The 19288-nt window shown below is 35.6% G+C and overlaps 1 protein-coding gene across 1 annotated transcript in view; it reads right to left on the bottom strand.

Moving 5' to 3' along the window:
- Positions 1-560: 560 nt before the first annotated feature.
- The window catches only part of TTC6 (tetratricopeptide repeat domain 6), a 66914-nt gene continuing 48186 nt past the window's right edge, over positions 561-19288 (bottom strand). Inside the window, exons 25-34 of the mRNA XM_069784724.1 lie at positions 17836-17985; positions 17433-17573; positions 16678-16791; positions 15012-15131; positions 12471-12544; positions 10401-10611; positions 6963-7115; positions 6589-6759; positions 4924-5149; positions 561-3550 (exon numbers count right to left, since the gene is read on the bottom strand). Of these exons, the coding sequence (XP_069640825.1) occupies positions 3414-3550; positions 4924-5149; positions 6589-6759; positions 6963-7115; positions 10401-10611; positions 12471-12544; positions 15012-15131; positions 16678-16791; positions 17433-17573; positions 17836-17985 (1497 nt within the window). The 3' untranslated portion in view covers positions 561-3413. The remainder of the gene's footprint in view (positions 3551-4923; positions 5150-6588; positions 6760-6962; positions 7116-10400; positions 10612-12470; positions 12545-15011; positions 15132-16677; positions 16792-17432; positions 17574-17835; positions 17986-19288) is intronic.

The following is a 19288-nucleotide window of genomic DNA, read 5'->3' on the forward strand; positions in this document are numbered from 1 at the left end:
GTTTGATGTTCAAGAGAGGTTAAACTAAAGAAAATTTACATTGAATATCACAAGAAAAGGATCCAAGGAAAAGGCTCAACTTCTCTTCATTCAGATTTAAGTTTGATGATGCACTATACATGATGAGGGTACCACTATCTCACAACCCATCAGCAGGTAATTCGTAAGGAGGTCAAAGAAAGGAAAAGGCCATAGAATCATGCATAATTTAGCAATTTCATCAATAAACAATTCTTCAGATAATAAAAAAGAGCACTGAAAGAGGCATGTGGAGAAGGAGAAAGGGAACAAAAATACCACCAACACCATCTTGTAAGCAAACTTCGACTTCGTGTGCCTATAGGAAACTAGGTAAATAATCCCCCAATTTGCATCAACCACCATGATAATCACGCATGGAAATACAGACACACGCATATTTATACTTTGTACATTTGATCCACTTGGGTAAGTGTTGTGGTTTAACCCAGCAGGCAGCTAAACACCACGCAGCCATTTGCTCACCCCCCTCAGTGGGATGGGGGAAAGAATCGGAAAAAAGGCAAAACTTGTGGGTTGAGATAAAGGCAGTTTAATAGGACAGAAAAGGAAGGGAAAATGATAATAATGATAAAAGAAGATACAAAACAAGTGATGCACAATGTAGTTCCTCACTACCCACTGACTGATGCTCAGCCAGTCCCCGAGCAGTGGGTCTCCATCCCCCGGGCAACTCCTCCCAGGTTTTTTTGTTCAGCATGACATCATATGGTCTGGAATATCCCCTTGGCCAGCTGGGGTCAGCTGTCCTGGCTGTGTCCCCTCCCAACTTCTTGTGCACCCCCAGCCTCCTCACTGGCAGGGCAGTGAGAGAAGCTGAAAAGTCCTTGACTCAGTATAAACACTGCTCAGCAACAGCTAAAACATCGGTGTGTTATCAACATTATTCTCACCCTAAATCCAAAACACAGCACTACATCAGGTACTAGGAAGAAAATTAACTCTATCCCAGCCGAAACCAGGACAGTAGGTAATGATACCACAAAAATAAATAAAGTAAATAAATAAAAAAGAACAAGTGGGGAGAAGTAGTGAATCATTATTCAATCACCTTGGACTTCACAAACTTATCTTCAGTAACAGTCAACGTTAAAGGCACAAAAGCAAAACCTCTGAAGAGTAAAAACTCTTTACAGAAACGTGTAGCTACAATGGTCTAATCAGACCTGACATAGTTATTCTGATTCTTGAATTCTGTAATAGTCACAAAAAATTCTTCCTATTTTGTGTTGCAGTCTACCAGATATTTTTTTTTTATTGTAGTGTGGTAAAACTAATACTTCTAAAAGCTATTACTAGCATTTTATATTTCAAGTTACTGGAGAACAGAAAAGCAGAAATTGGTTTTTGATCATCCCATGGTCATGTGTTTTAATTTAATTTTAAGAAAAACTGTCATTGCAAATATATTTCTAATAAGTAATGCTCTAATGTATAATACTAGAAAGAAATATTAATATGCAACATCCTACAATGTCTAGAAATAATTTATTGATTATATCTATAAACATTCATTTTTAAACATCAGAGACACTCATCATGAATAAACAAAAATTAAATACAAAATTTTTTGAACTTGTTTTAGCTTTTATACATCTTAACTATGATGCATCTATTCCAGTCAACCTTATCACCACAGACCTTGCAGGTGCATAGTCTCATCATGCTAGACATTAAACAAGATAAGAGGATAGTCAAGGAGAGTAGGGATGAAGTCAAATGCATTACTGAGTTAACTGCTTTTAGATGTGATAGTCTGAATTTCCTTTCCACAGTATTTTTTTTTCAACCCAGATATCATAAGGTGACAAGCATAGGAATTTTTACAATGTAATGTGATATTAGAAATGCAAAAATTTAGATACCAGAACAAAGCTAGAATTCCAGTCATTGTCTATCGCCTTGACTAAACATACACTGCATAGATATGCAAGAACAGATATTTTTACAGAAAGAGCCTACAGCAATGTGTTAAGTACTCAGAGAAAATAAAATGCAATTCTTTGAGACAAAGCAACAACAACATTTTTTACTTTCATCTCCATAGCACATAAATGAAAAAATCACTTAACTCCAGGAGTACAAAAAAAGGTCAGTTATAAAGTTAAATGGACCGACGTAACTCTTTAATACTGATTTTATATAAATTAGATGATTTAATTTTGATTTTATTCTGAATTATTCTCTACTATCTAGGGATTATTCCACATACAGAACATTAAGTAATTACAGGCACATACCAGCATGTGTTAGGTCTATTGTTTTGTGAAGGCCCCTCTCACCTTTCCCTTTGGCCTTTTTTTAAGAGGAAAGTTGATAGCATTTTACATATAAACCTAACCTGAAATTACACGTACAATTCCTATACCACTGGGATTATGCATTGAAGTGCCATTTGTGCCTTTAGAAATCTTTTCACTGTATGAAACCACAGGACTGCTTGCATGCTGAATAAGACCTTAACATTCCTCTTTCTTCTCTTTTCTGAGACAAAGGCATCTGTTTTGCTTCATCCTTTTGCTATCTGCACCATACTATGCCAGACTTGGGGGTTTAATTTAGTACATGGGTAGGGCCTGACAATTTTTAAATTTTGGTCACATAGATTTACATTTCAATCTCCACGTTTAGGTGAGAGCCTGTTCTTAAGCCCATTCTTACAGTTTAGAACACAAAACTATGATCTATTACTTATGCACAAGCTGGCACAGCATAATATATTTAATTGGAAGCAAGTAGCCTCAACTATTTACTCACAAACTGAATCATGTCCTTCTCAAATTTCAGTTCTTGGTGTAGTTCTCACGCACTGCAACAGATAGACCTTGCACAATGGCTTTCCCCAACCACGTGAGTGACAGGGAATAGGAAACCTTATGAAGAGGTATAGAAGAAAGATCAGGAAGAAAGTGAGACCTAGTTAGCAGTCACAAGCATTTGGTAGCCATCTTAGAATATTTATTTCCCAGATGGTCCAGGTGACATATAATTAGCATCACTGTAAGCATTTATATCTGGGGGGAAGGGAGAGTGTACTCTCTTTTATCCTTCTATAACCAATACAGCTGAGGTCTTTTGCCTATAAATTCCTCTTCTCTGTCCTTCATTTTGCAAACAACACAATGAATTATCTCTTGACACTAACAAATAAAGAACAATCTATATAACTCATAAAAATTAAATGTGGCATTCTATTCTTAAACAACTCTGGCTAGTTTTGCACAATCAAGGTACTTATTTAGGAGAATAAAATGTGTGTAGAATATATAAAAATGAAGATAAATTATAAATTTTTCTTGCATGTCAGACTTTTTTAATTATAGGTCTGAGAAATCTGTAAATAGAACCCAAGTAGTTTGAGAACTGGTATCTTTTCACATGGAATCAATCTGTTCTTGAATGCTAATTGCTTGTTTGTAGTCTTCTACAGCCTCTTTATAGAAACCCAATTTACCAAGAATATCAGCTCTAAATTTATACATCAAGGCATCATTAGGTTGAATTGACAATGCTGTAAAAATAAGAAATAGAATGTTAGGCTTTTTTTTTTTTAACATTATCGCATGATTATAAAGAGAAGCATCATCCAAAAACTTTTGTCAGTGCTCAAATTCTCCTCCAGACACGCTTTCACAAGAGAAAACGTATTACATACATTAAGTTTACATCAAGAGGTAGGCAACTTTGTTATGTTATTTATACTTCGGGGGGTTTTTTCTGGTTTTGATGCCATTTATGAACCCCAGTTTAACTTTGCCCCAACAGCAGAAACTATGCTTTCCTCCGACATACAAGCAAAATCTTAGAGAACTACTACCATCCAACTTCTGGAACATGGCAATGAACCCAGTATCTTATTCAGTTTCTCCATTGTATGAAAAGGATTCAAGTACTTGTTGGAAAGCTTAATCTGCTGTTTTAAAATTCTGCTTCAGAGAGAACATTTTTTTGAAAATCAGTCAGCTCCCTGGTCTAGTCAATTTTCACCACCTAACACTATGAAAACATTAGTCATGAAAGCCATGAAGTAAAAACACTATTTTGACAAATTTACCTGTAAAAGTAAACTAATTTCTAAAAAAAAAAAAAAATCTGAAGAGAGTTATCCTTTCAGGAAAGATGATTACCTGTGCAATCAAGTGTTGTCAAATCAAAGTCACATTATTATAATACAAACTAAACATAGCTTTTGTTACTGGAAGAAGTTTGCCTGTGTATCCAGAGTTGCTGAATCTCGTGTTAGTAGCAATGACAAAAGCAGCAATGGAGTAATACAGTTCAGCTGTTTTGAACCTGAACAAAAGCTTTGGTTTTTACTAAGATCAAGATGAAAGTTTGATTTAGTTCCTCTTCTCTATGAAACATGTCTATTCCCAACAGAAAAGCTTATGGAAGCCAAACACTGTTTCAAAACTTATTCTACAAAGAGCATGTTCATTAAATTTCATGTTTATATATAAAATAAGCTACTTGAATGCCATTTTCTAGGCACCTACATATCTTAACACATACACACACACACAAAAACTCACAAAAATTTTTCAGATGTGGTAAATATAGTATTTTCCCATTAATTTCTTGCCACAATTTCATTTAGAATGGGGCTCTGTTCAGCTGCTAATGACACATATTATATGAAACAGTTTATCTTCTAATTTACATATTCTTCCAATTTTGAGAATGGAAAAAAAACCACAATTAATTAGCATGTTTACTTTAAATTCCTCTTTTTCATCACATCATAATATCTGATCAAATTAGGCAGAAAACATACCAGCCAAAATAGACACACACTTTCTGAATCATGAAATAAAGCCAAGTAATTTATCGTCATAATTGTTAGTATGCTACCAAACATAAACATGATAGGTAAATAAAGATTACCCGTTGAAATGTCTTTCTCAGCTAGTTCATATTGCTTCAATCCATAATAGAAATTTGCCCTGTTAAAATACACTGCTGCAGAGAATGGGCAGAGACAAATTGCCTTCTCAAAGTCTTCTTTTGCTTCTTCAATATTGTTTAGTAATGCATTTGTAATAGCACGATTCATAACAGCAGATTCATTTCTTGGGTCAATTTGTAATACCTTTGAATAATAGCAATAGGCCTGCAAAACACATGAATTGGAGACAAAGTACACTGTTAAAATTTGGGGAAATGGCTTATGTACAACTTGTAAATTCCAGTTTGTTTCTTTTAGCCGTTAGTATTCTTAAGTCTTTACTCATTCTATTCAGCGTTCTTTGCGCACAGAAGAGACACAGCACCAGCACGTTTATCCACAAATAGGTCAATCACCATCCAGACAGACTTTTGAAAAGTAACAGCTGTTTATGCTGAATTGTAATTGTAGCAGAAGAAATAAGCTACACACTAAGACCAACTTGAATTAACATAGAAAATAGTTTATAATGCAACACCTATTCTTGAACTCCTTTCTTCATAATTAGACAGACTCTGTGAGACAGTAAGGAGTCACAGAAACACAGTAAAAAGGAAGAACAGCCTACACAAGACCAGTCATGGAAGAATGATATCAGATGCATATGAGAAGAGATTATATGATCACAGAAGAAGCCATATGCAGGGTACTGACCTTGGACTCCTAAGGAATTTCTGATCCAAGTCTAACTAATGCTGAAGAGCAACAAGGAATCTAACTCAGAGAAACACACAAGAACATTAAATTTTTTTCTTACATGACCTATTTCTTGTGCTTTATGAAGTACAATCTAGGTTTAACACCATATGCCAAGTCTGTACTATACATGACGAATTCCTTAATTAACTACAAGCTGAAGTGTTTACAGATGCAACTCTAGGAGAGAATTAATTCAAGTAGATGAAATGTGCCGAAGCGTCCATGCTGGTTCTGGGTTTCCACAGCTGCTGGACCACAAAGCTCCAATCAAACAAAAGCCTGAGCCTATGCCCAGGAAATGTGACTGGAAAACCAAATAAAAATCATGGCACAGGCCTCCTCACGCAGAGAAAAATAAATGATCCTTGCCTTCAAGCAGGTTTCAGATTCTCTCACAAGAGGAATTTCAGTATCCAACTCTTCTGTATTTGAATATACCCACTGTATTTAAGCAGAATTAGGCGATTTAAAACTCCAAAGTTACTGTGGTAACAGCAGGAAGATCTGACGTCTTGATTGACGGTCATCAGCAGGAGATTCTTTTCATTCTCCTTGTTATGGTGCTATAGTGAATCTGGGCAAGTTATTTAATGTGCAGGAATTAGGCTGGGGGGGAAGTTACTGAACATTAGTGAGATTTTGGTATCTCAATTATTTACAAATTTTTGTGACGTGTATCCTAGGTGTCATGAGTCTTAGTTCATTCATATCAATGATAAAATACACAGTAGTAGGGCAACTATTTGTTATTAATTACTACAGATCAATCATCTGCTGGTGGAGGACCATGAAATTCAAAGTAAGAAAGCCTCACGTTAGTTATACTTAAAGACAGCTTTATACCAACAGTATTTATTCAAGTAAAAAAGTTCTGAAGAGAGTATAAAGACAGAGTGTAGACTTACTTGTGAAAACTGTCGATTATGGAAGTAGATATTTGCTGCATTGAAATAGGCTAATGCATAGTTTGGGTCAACAGAAATTGCTTGTTGATAGTCCTTCATGGCACAGGGTAGATATCCCATTAACTGACTGATGACACCCCGATTTGTTAGCAGTGGAGCAGTGGTAGTGAGCTGAAAGGAAAACATAGATACATTCTTACTCAGGGAAAATTTACACTTTTGCAGTAATTTATTCTGGCTTTCGAAGAAACATTTACTTTTAAAAATATTTGAATTGCACCTTCTAATCCAAATTGGCAACTATTAATGTCAGTATTGACTGGCTTCATAACAACAGGTTGATTTTAGTAATATCACTTTAAGTTAACATCTACCTTTAGTGCGGCATTTATATCTTGAAATGCAGCAAAAGTTTCACCCATTTGAAGACAGACTGAAGCTCGTCCATCATATGCAGCATGGCATTTTGAATCAATGCAAATGGCAACTGTAAATTGGCTCCATGCTCTCTGAAGCTTTCCAAGGGCCTAAAATGAATTGCAATATGTCCATAATAAGAAACATAAGAAATGTAAAACATACTAATGGTCCCACTTAAAAAATTACAGCAGAGAATGGAAGCATGCTTATATTTACAAATGCAGTTAACTAAATTTTTTTAAAAATTAGTTCAAATACCTTGTTAATTTTCAAATATCTTGTTAATTATGCAATACTCATTGTCTTTGCAACTATGTCATGTATCTGTCACAACTGTTTTAACTGCAAATATTACCTCTTCTACATCACAGAATCACAGAATGGTTGAGTTTGGAAGGGATCTCTGGAGATTGTCTAGGCCAATCCCCTGCTCAAAGCAGGGTCAGCTGGAGCAGGTTGCCCAGGACCATGTACAGTTAGATTTTTAATATCTTCAACCATGGAGACTCCACAACCTCTGTGTGTAATCTGTTCCGGTGTTCAATCAGCCTCACAGCAAAAAAAAAAGTTTTCTGATGTTTAAATGGAATTTCCTGTATTTCAGTTTGTACCCATTGCCTCCTGTCCTGTCACTGTGCACCATTAAGAAGAGCCTGGCTCCACTTTATTTATAGTCCTTCATCAGATATTTATACCTATTTATACGATTTCCCCCTTGAGCCTTCATCTCTCTTTCCCTTCTTGTATGACAGATGCTTCAAGGCCTTAATCATCTTAGTGGCCAGTATGTTCATGTCTCTCTTGTATTGGAGAGCCCAGAACTGGACACAGTACTCCAGATATGGCCTCACCAATACTGAGTAGAGGAGAAAGATCATCTCCCTTGACCTTCTGGCAATGTTGCTTCTAATATAGCCCAGGGTATCACTTGCCTTCTTTACTGCAAGGGCACATCACTGACAACTTCAGCTTGTTGTCCCTCAGGACCCCCAAGCCCTTTTCTGCAAAGCTGCTTTTAAGCCAGTCAGCTACCAGCTTGTAGCGGTGCATGAGGTTCTTTCTCCCTAGATGTAGAACTCACTCTCCTTTGTTGTACTTCATGAGGTTCCTGTCTGTCATTTTTCCCAGCTGTCTAGCACGTCGTCCCTCTAAAAATGGCAGCACAACCATTTTGTGTATCAGCCAGTCCTCCCAATTTTGTATCATTTGCAAACTTGCTGAAGGTGCACTCTACTCCATCATCCAGGTCATTAATTAAGATGTTAAACAGTATTGGACTTCCTACTGCCTGCTGAGGGTACCTCACTAGTGACTGGCCTCCAGCTGGACTTTATTGCACTAATAATGACCCTTTGAGCCTGACAGTTCAACCAGTTTTCATTTCACCTCACTGACCACTTATCTAGACCATACTTCACCAGGTTTTCTATGAAGACCTTATGAAAGACTACTGAAAGCTTTGCTAATGTCGAGATTAACAACATTCACTGCTCACCTCTCATTCACCAAGCTATTCATCTCATCATAGAAGGCTATCAGGTTGATTAAGCAAAATTTCTCCTTCATAAACTCATGTGGACTACTCCCAATGACCTTGTCCTTCATGTGTTTAAAAATAGTTTCCAGAATTATTTGCTTCATCACCCTTCCAGGGACTGAAGTGAGGCTGACCTGCCTGTAGTTCCCCAGATACTACTTCTTGCCATTCTTGAAGACAGGAGTGACATCTGCTTTCTTCCGGTCTTCAGGAATGTTTACCGATTGCTATGACCTTTCAAAGATAATTGAGAGTGGCCTCATAGTGATGTTGGCTAGCTCCTCAGCACTTGTGGGTATATTCTATTAAGTCCCATGGGCTTGTGTATGTCTATTTTGTTTAAATATTCCCCAACCTGATCCTCGTCCACCAAGGCCAAGTCTTCCTTGCTCTGGAAGGAAGGTCTGGTCACAGGGACTTGGGATTCCTGAAAGCCAGTCCTACCAGTAAAGACCAAAGTGAAGAAGGCATTGAGTACCTCTGCATGTCCTTTATCACTGCACCTCTAGTCACATTCAGCAGCAGGCCCATATTTTCCCTAATTCTCCTTTTGCTACTAATATACTTGTAGAAGCCTTTCTTGTTGACCTTCATGTCCCTCACCAGATTCAACTCTTGATGGGCTATATATTAGCTTGTGACCTGAAGACTTCACATGACAATAAAATTAAACCACGAAGCTGTTCAGCAAAAGTACCTCCCCTGGATGGTCAAATGGAATTCTGGTATACTGTACATTGTGAAGGAGTTAGCACAATCAAGAAAGTGCTTAATTCTGGGCAAGTAGGCCACTTGGGATCACAGGCAAAATGTAAACCTTTTGCCTAATATATGTATTAATTAAGCAAAGGTGGAAGGCGAGTCATCTATTTCCTCACATCAAAATACTTCTCCACATGTGTCTATGTTTAAGTCCCAAAAGGTATAAGGCTTAAGAGAAGGCATCTAGTGAGAATTAGGCCTCTCAGAAATTAAGCACCTGCCACTATGTGAACTTTATGGGTTGCCTCCTGCACCTAAGATGTCTAATTCTCACCCACGTTTTATTCCTACCTACTCACCAATGTAGTCACTCCAGATTTTTCTCTTGCACAGTACTTCCCAAAGCACTGTGAAAGCATTAGTTAGAATTTAAGTGAATTGGCAAAGCTGTAAAAGGAAATTTGCATGACACCTATGCAAGACTACCTGACACAGGCTACTAACATTAATCCCTCATTTACACTGGCAAAAAATAATCCGCAACAAGAACCATGACAATTCAAGACATTTCAGACAACTGGATATAATAAAGCACAGTAACTCAATGACAGAAATTAGACAGAGACAAAACCTGCCAAGTCATATCATATATCCCTTTGCTAATATAGAAGTTCATTTTCTATGTAGGTAAGCAGTTTTCAGAGATCATTATATGTAAGGCCTTTACCAAGGGATTTTAGCAGATTTGCTAACAGTGTAGTTTTGATAATTACATACAAGATTTTGTTTTACACAGATTTGTCAACACTTTGGCTGCTTTTTACTTCAGTAAAGAACTCATACACACAAAACATGCCAGTTCTTAATGTTAGTTTATCAGAGAACCATATACGCAAATCAAACAAGTGTAAGGTTACTTGATATTCCATTATTCAAGAGCAGAACTCCAACAAGATTGGGCACAAAAGTGAAAAGTATAATGGTCTATCCATTTACTTAAAAAGACAGAAGATGCCATAAGGTTTGTCTAAAGTACATGGATGATTTTATGTTTATTATGATTATTTTATGTATTATATAAATGTATGCATATGAGATTGATGTTATTTTGTTTGATTAAACATAACATTGACGATGAATTTTGGTGTGTTACCTTAAAGTTGTATCCTAAGCAAATTCTGGCTTTTATACACTTTGGATTCAGGTGAATTGCTCTCAAGAAATCTTTCTGTGCTTGTTTACAACCAGCCTCATGTCCATTTTCCATGTACGAATTTCCTCGTCCAACATAGGCATCCACAGAAACAGGATCTAGTTTGAGAGCCTGGTCAAATGATCTCACAGCTTCTTCAAACTCATTAAGTCTAAAAATAGAGATATTAATGTTTGCTGTTTAAAGTTTCTATAAACAAAATTCATAATTTATGAATAATCAGCAAATACTACCCCATAATGCCCATTGAAAGTAGTTCAATTCTGACTGAAAGGGACACTTTTCTTTTTTCCTTAAGTTTGCTTTCTGTATGTGCTCCCTGCTCTTTATAACATTGAAGGTAGTCTGTGTAAGACCTTGCAGACTTCAGTTTGAATTCCTTAGCCTGAGAAAGAAAACAGCTAAACTCTCATTAACTTTTGCTGGGCCAAGATTTCACTTTTCCAACAGTTGCACTCAACAGAGAGACTTTATCTGAGTCATTCATGCTGTCCAAATGTCATGACCAAACATGTTTTTGGTAGTCTTTTCAGACACAGATGTTTCAGCCATAAATAATTTACTTCTAATACAAGCCTTCTCTCTGTTTTTTCTCATTCCAATTCTTGAACTTATCCAAACGATGCTAAACTTGCAGGGTAAAGAGACGATATTCAGGGTTCTAAGCAAAGACCATGCTGGTCTAAGAGTAAGCCAAATGTAGAACTCCATTCTTAGATAAAACTTGATGCACCTGAGGTATACCAAGTAGGAGTAAAAAGGACTAAATACCTGTCAATGAACGCTAGTAAGTATCTTTACACATAAAGCAAAAACTTTAACATGTCAAAGTACAAAATTGTTTTACCAAGAAGATACTGAAAGATAAGGTATTGTTCAAATATAAGCTACACGTGTCTACCTGAAGCACAGCCTGACTTCTTTACCAAAAGAGGAAAGATTAAATATATTTAGCTAACAAATAACTTTAAGGGTTATAAACTAAATGCTTTTTAAAAGTTGCAACAACAACTGAGGGCTTCATTCCAAATTTTTTTGATAGGCAGTCATGAGGTTAGAGACTACAGGATGAATCCCAAATGCATCTTAAAATGGGTTATATAGCTGAGTTATATAGTTACTAGGGACTCCTTTTGCCAGTTGAATACAGACATGGGCACCAAAATCATAGGCTTAGTTCTTAGAAGCAGGATTCAACATTGCTGTATGAGTTCTACATCATCCAGACACTGAAAGATGGAGTCAGTTATGCCCTAAGTCCAGGCATAGTAACACAAAAAGTTTTGATGCTACAGTCCTGAGTATGTCCACCTCCACACTGCCTTAGCAGCAACAAGGTTAAGCAGTGATCAGTGGCAGAATAACTGTAGAATAAAATAGATTAGACTAAACCAATAGGTAGATAGCACTTAAAATTTCCTTTTTATTATAGGTGATATTTGTGTGAAATAGGAGCTATCAACTCCAAATGCCACTAGGATAAGTAGACTAAGATACTAATGTACATCTTATTTCTTCCAATGCATATCTATTTTAAGTGAGTAACAGATTTAATTTAGTCTTTCTAAATAAACCTCATCTTGATGAAACTACAGTTTAGAATTTCCAAATAAAAAATCCAGGCAAGGAAGACCATTGAGGCTTTTGCTTTTCTTTAAAGGACAAAAATGCATATTTAAACAGAAATTGCACCCTAACTAATTCTGAACAAACCAACCCAACTCTGTTTATCTCAGAATTCTTTGTTCTTCATTCTTTCTCTTGGTTCTATTTTATCATCCTAGTATTTCCTCCTGATGCTGTCATCAACACATAGTAGCTTGATTCCAGAAGATTTTAATACCAGTTGTTAAACTTGCAAAGTATCTAATTTTCTTTTTCCCATTCCTCTTTACCATTTTCCCCTCCCACAGTTCTCAGCATACTCTATACAAAAAGGTGAAAGGGAATATAAAGCTCAGGAATTATTTCATTTTTCTACTCTCCATCAGACAAAACTACATATCTTACCTATGATAGCAGATTCCAATAGCTTGAAAGACCTGGCTATCATATGGACTAAGCAACGTTGCTTCTTTAAAGTCCTGAAAAGAACAGATATCAAACCATGCAAACTGATATTGTTTCACTTCACCTACAACTGTGGTTTTAGCTAAACAATTTTATACTTCTATATAAAAACAGAGATGACATCTGACAAAGGCATTATACATTCAGAAGTACTGGAGATGTATTTAACTGCTTTTATACTTCTTGTCCCAGACTTTGAAAGAATAAAAATCTTCAAAGTTATGTGGTATCATGGTATTTCCTACAAAGCTGGAGGCAACATTTCCAGAAACAAAACCTTCCAGAAATATATTTTTTGTTTGTTTTTAATGGAAATACTGTACCTCAGCTGCTATTATTAAATACATATATATTAAAAATATATTGTGCTATATTCAATTTCAATAGAATTATCCCAATAATAAAATTATGTAGTTACTTTCTGTTATTACTTTGACAAATGGAGTAAACCAAACTCATATTTGCATTGGGACACTCTATGCACAATGTTCCACTGAAAGACTTCATAGGGCTTCTGACTTTTGCCTTTCACTAACATTCAGAACATTTTTCAAAATGCTTGCGGTTTTGATATATGTGGTTCAACTGTAAAAACTGTACAGGTGCTTTTAAAATCAAATACAATCATTTCAATTATGATGTAAGGAAGCCCTTTAGGCTTCTGCATGGGAAAGCAATCAGTATGTAGTAGGAGTGGTTTAGCTGATGCATCCACTGAACTACAACTTAGAAAGCATTTACTTGTTCAAGTTGCAAAAATAAAATTACGTGGAAGATTTTAGTACTTTTGGAATTGCAAAAGTGGCAAAATAATGATATGCATATATATATATGTATATGTTAATATTTTGTTAAAATAAAACCTCTCTTTTGGTGAACATGCTATCATAAAATTATAGGTCTGTTTTTAAAAAACTACTGGGACACACTGTTCCCATCCAGCAAAGCCTTTCAAAGAATACCCAGCAAAGATAATGGGATTCTTCATGTGCACAATTTGGAGTATACACTCTGCTCTGTGTATGGAGCAGAGCAAAATCAGGGTCAGAGTTCCAAGGACCAGGTTTGGTTTACTTAAACCAAAGGTGCTATCCTTACAGGTAACTGCACATTTCACAGAATCAACAGGAAAAGACACTTCTATGTAGCAATTCAGATCTTATATAGACTGAATTTTAACTTTTCCTTTTTCTTCCAGTGTACCCAATTCAGGAATACACTCACTTCAAGTAGTATGTATCTGTACTTAAGTAATTACGTCCTAATTCAGCCAGCACTATATGCGTATACAGATGTACTCCTTGCAGTAAAATATTATCAGAACTGACACATAAGAAGGTCTCAAGCATATTTGTAATCACTAATGTTTTTCTTAAATAAGCTGTTATTTTTTGTGTCTGTTGTTCAATTACCATTGTGTATATTTGCCTTCACTACAATCCATTCAAAGAATTTCTTGCTCATCCTGCTGGTTCTGCCCCAGTCTCTTTCAACTGGCCTTACGTATCAGTTTGTACCACCTCAACCTCTTTTCTGAACTATTCTGATCAACTGCACCTTGAAGCATAAAAGACCAATAACACAATATTTCTACTTAAATTATTTCTGTGCAAGGTCTACCAACTGTAAAGAGCTTTTGTTGTGCACTTCCAGGTCATTGGAACAGCATTCATATTCTTTCTTCATTTTTTATTTGCAAATAAGAAATATTACTCAATTTTTAGAATGCCTATACTGAAATTGTTGCTATCACATAAAGAAGGTAACACATTTTAAAGTCACTAGTCCACGATGGAAGCAATGAATGCACCAGTTACACTAAAAATAAATAGCAATGCTTTTAAAAAAAAATAAAACTTTTAGAAAACTTTAAAACTATTTAAAATTTAAAAATTAAAATCCCTGTGTGTGAAAGAGTAATGTTTAACACTGTTAGGTTTCAAGCCTGCTATTGCTATACCAGATGGAGTCCCACGGAATGAAAGTCATCTGCACTGTGAGTCAGCATCAGAAACACATACTATTTTTTTTACATTTAAGAAAATTATATTGAGGTTGCACCCTTCCTGCCCTTTCAACAAAAATGGTCAGTTACACACACACACACGTACACAGAGGAACAAAACAAGCCCACTCAGTGAGAACCTCAATTTGTTTAGGCTTCTGCAATGAATTAGTACTCATTTGGACTCAACATAAATTACTTCAAGATTAAAAGAGAAGGAAAAATCAGGTTCTTGCTTATTAAATTTTGTGCAACTCCCATGTTTAACTCTAGTAGCATAAAACTGTAAAACAAGTAAAACTGCATTTTATTTGCATCTTCGCAGCCAGGCTGGTATTAGGTCTTGAGCAAATGAGAACTGGGCACAAACTATTTCAGAAGAATATAAAAGCTGTCAAGCTGGTCTTTATATCAGCAATGGCTTATGTTTAACAGAAAACTCTAAATTTCCTTTAATCAAAGAAGGATTTCTGTACCTCACATGCATTAGTATAATCACCAAGTTCCACGTAGAGTAGTCCACGATTAATTAACACTTTGAAAGCTATTTCCTTACTCAATTCAAGCAGAAGAAGAATTCCATAATCTTTCAAGGCCTACAAAAACATAAAATGTATTTTAAACCATAATTTATTCAGAGGGATAGGATGATACTTCAAAATTTAAAAGACACGCTTTCAAATTCCTGCAAATCATGTGCTTAAGCACAGACTTCAGTGTGGCTATTCCAATGTTTCACTGTTTCCACATTGAATTTAACTGAATTTGGAGCCTCCTGTAATTACATAGATACCCATTCCTAAAGAACGGAAGCAAAGATAATGCAAATATATTAAATAGACATAATTAAAACTTATTTTGCCATTATATAAATTTCAGAGTTAGAAATAAATCTTAATTACTTCTACTGCTAAATTTTATGTCCAAATTCTTATTAAAAAATACACAACAAATTATTCTAGATTAATTCATCATTAATTAATGTCAAAGTAAGGTACTTTTAAAATTAAGCATCTTCAAATATAAGTTATTGTTATTGAGAAATCTAAACACTAGTTGTATTAACTAAATTTGGGTGTAAATTTTGTAAAAGAGCAAATAGTGATATGATTAGGTAGACTGAAGAAGCCTCAATTCTCAAATTTATCAAAACTGAACAGTATTTTAACAATGCTTGATCTGAAGAAGTTCTAGCCCAACTCTTTTTTGACCTGAAGATTGAACTCATATAGTATACTTAAGAATAACTAGACAGTTTAGAGGTAATATGACAAAAATGTCCTTGATTGCATTATTCCATCTACTAGCCACTTAAGAGAAGTTCTATTCTTTGTCACTTCTAAACTAAGCTAGATATTAGAAACAGCTTTAAAGAAAACAACCCAGTTCTTGTTAGATCTTGTAAATTTCTTCTGTCAATAATATACTACATTTTTTCTGCAACTTCCCTTGTACTTTAAGTGGCTTTTCTGGAGAGTGATAGCAAAGAACAACTTTCATAATACCTTATTTATGAAGGAACTATCATTTTCACATCTTAAACTTCTACCTTCCGTTACTGTAATCACCTATTTTTCTTTACCCATCTGCATCATTCTTGGCCAATTAACCTCTAAGCACAAGTGGCCTTTGCCCAAGGTCGACTTGACTTGAGACATCTGAGCTTAAATACTTCAGAACTAACTCTGTCTTGGAAAACAGGCCTCATCAAAAAGACAGTTCAACATCGTTGTGTTCCCAGCCTGATCCTTCATAGGGCCTTTGTGCACCCTGTTGTGCCTTTGCTTTATAACAAAGGTAGAAAGCAGAAACGCTCAGAGGCAGCTCGCAGGCAAGTTGACAGAAGTATCAACATGTCCAGAAAAACAGGACTATGAAAGAGGGTTGGATGTAGTCCAAATCCCCATTTTGAGGTAGTCTTCTTCTGGATATAGTTCTTATATTTTCAAAGGGATATCAAATGCAATTAATATGATAGTAGAGACCAAAAAAAACATTTATTTTAAACAATTTCCTGAAGAGCACAATCATTCAGGAAGCCATTGCAAGAGGTCATAAATTTAGACTAATTGTCAATAACAGGTTACTAGCTAATACGAACAATTGAGTGCTCATGTGATGTTGAAAAAATTAATACCATACTTTTTTGAAGTCCTTTATTTGATGATAACAGACGGCTCTGCTATAATATGCCAAAATGCAGGTTTTGTTGAGGTCAATAGTTTTTGAAAGATCTTCAATTGCAGCTTTAAAGGTCTGCAAATGAAAAAACATTATGAATAAATTGTAATTCAGAGTTCATGGTACTACATATGCTTCCTCAAATAATAGCATATTGTAAAATCTTATTTCACAGTTCTACATTTTGGTTCTTCATTAGTACTGGAAGGCATCCAACCATTTCACTATGTCCTCTATGGACTACTTACTGCAGTCCTTACGGCAGTGGGAGTACTTCTTCAGAAGCTCTATTTGTGCAAAGACTGGGCAAACAAACATTCTTAGTGTTTTCTTACATCACATCCATATACTGCAATACATAATCGATCCTTAATTTTACTAGCTTACATTTTATATCTTAACCTAACATAGAAAGTATCTTTTGTGGAGTTTTGGTACTTCTGTCTATCACTAGGTAAGAATCTATTCCATGGAACTTAAGAGGAGAATAACCAGATAGATTTCCAGTAGCTTCTCCAACCCATCAATCATTTTCAGTTACACAGAACAACCAGAGAGTAGCTTCAATAGGGAATGGGAAGTATAATAATCAGGTGGAATTCCTGGTTTCCATTAGCAACACTTCTACCATTATTTCACCATTGTCAAGTGTCAAGTAAGGCACATTATAAGTTTTAAGGGAGAATGCAAAAGTACAACAACAAAGACAGTCCCACCTTATTCTGATACTTTAAAGTTCCTCGGTAAAAATAAGCTCGCGCACTGCTAGGCAGAATTTTGATCGCCTCATTGCAATTCAGAATTGCCTTAGAGTATCTACCTTTACTTCCATAGTAAGCAGCACGACTCATATATGCCTGTAGAGATGAAGACAGAATGATGACATGGTAGAAAACAGCTTTGTTTAGCATTATAAAACAAAGGTTAAATAGAAGACAGAAATTACAAGTTTATAAAAACATACATCTTACAAAGCTTGTAATTTCTTTTATTCAATGCTTGCCATGTGCTTGCTGGCAGATTACAAGGCAATACACCCATAAATGCAAAACCTTTCAGTCTTTGAACCCATCCAAAAAATCTCCCACAGAACCAAACTATCAGGAGTCTTTATATTACCTGGAAATGTGATGGACAAAGAGCAAGTGCTTGATTGAAATCTCGGATGCACGTAGCTTGTCTGAGCTGCATTCTACACAGCCCTCGCTGATAAAAAGCATCAGGGTAACTTGAATGTAGTCTGATAGCCATACTAAAAGCATCATGGGCCTAAAAGGATGACATATCATCAGGGTTAAATATGGTCTGTTTGTTCAGCTGAAACCATAGCCTAACTAACTGATTCTTTTGTACAGCTAGATATGACCTATTTTTGCAGTTGGAACCCACCGTGTACCTGCATTGTTTTTTATCACTTTCATCCATTTACTGCTACTTAAAATTTTGTAACATTTAACACCCTACCTAATGCAATCATAACCTCAAGGAGGCACAACCTAACTCATTTAATAATCTCATTTCTTCAGTGAGACTGCAAAAGTTTAACCACGCACATGGTCTTCTGTCTGTAAGAGATGAAGTAGTGAAGTTGTTTATTTTGACGGACAATGGATTAACATGGCTAGTATGCAACTCCTTTAAAATACATCCAGATACTTTTTTCCTCTACATTGTACATTAGGTTACAAAGTCATGGGCTTTTCCAGGATCTACAGCTGTAATATCAGATGTACGTTGACACAGAAAGTCACGTTTTGCAACTGTCATGTATTACCACATTAGATATCTCAGACAATTTTGACAGCCTTCTTCCAAAAGAATATCACTTTTGACAAATGGGGTTGGAAGCAGACAAGGCAAGAAATTGTTCTCTTCCCTGTGAAATTTTGTTATTTCAAATGTTTCTAGTTTCTTTCTTGAGCCTTTTAGCAAATCAAAAACTGAAACATTTATTAAAATATCAACACAGAAAACATTTGCATGAACTCACACTAGGCCTGCCACAAAGTTCATTGGTAAGCTTTCAATAGTTTTCAACAAAGTCTCTAATACAGTTAAAAGTATTGATTTGTTGAAAGAAGGGAAGTATATTTTTCTTAGGTAATGCAGTTTATTTCTTAAGTGTCATACATAAGTGCCACAGAGAACCAGCTAGGGGTGTTATGAGCTACAGTAATATAGAAAACCGTTAACAAATTACAAACAACTCCATAATACAATAAACTAGGAATTCCTTTGTCCAAGTTTACTACCAATTCACTAAGCCACCAATACTCCTACATGAGTGTTGTTTGTCTGTAAGATCTGTGAAGACATTGATAAACACAAAAGAAATTAACGTTCTTTATTCCATCAGAATGGCAATTAATGACATACATTAAAAAAGATCATAACATTAGTGCTGGAAAAATGACTCACATGTTTGCAAGACAGTCTAATGTACATCATGAATTCAAAAGAAAATTGCTAAAGGCAGTGGAGGCTGTTTAAAAATGTTGAAATAATTCGCTCAGTTATGGTGGATGTTTACAAGCAGTGGAGTCAAAGGCTAATGTATTCTATATAATTAACA

This window comes from Haliaeetus albicilla, chromosome 5 (assembly GCF_947461875.1).
Source record: "Haliaeetus albicilla chromosome 5, bHalAlb1.1, whole genome shotgun sequence".
Classification (NCBI taxonomy): Eukaryota; Metazoa; Chordata; class Aves; order Accipitriformes; family Accipitridae; genus Haliaeetus; species Haliaeetus albicilla.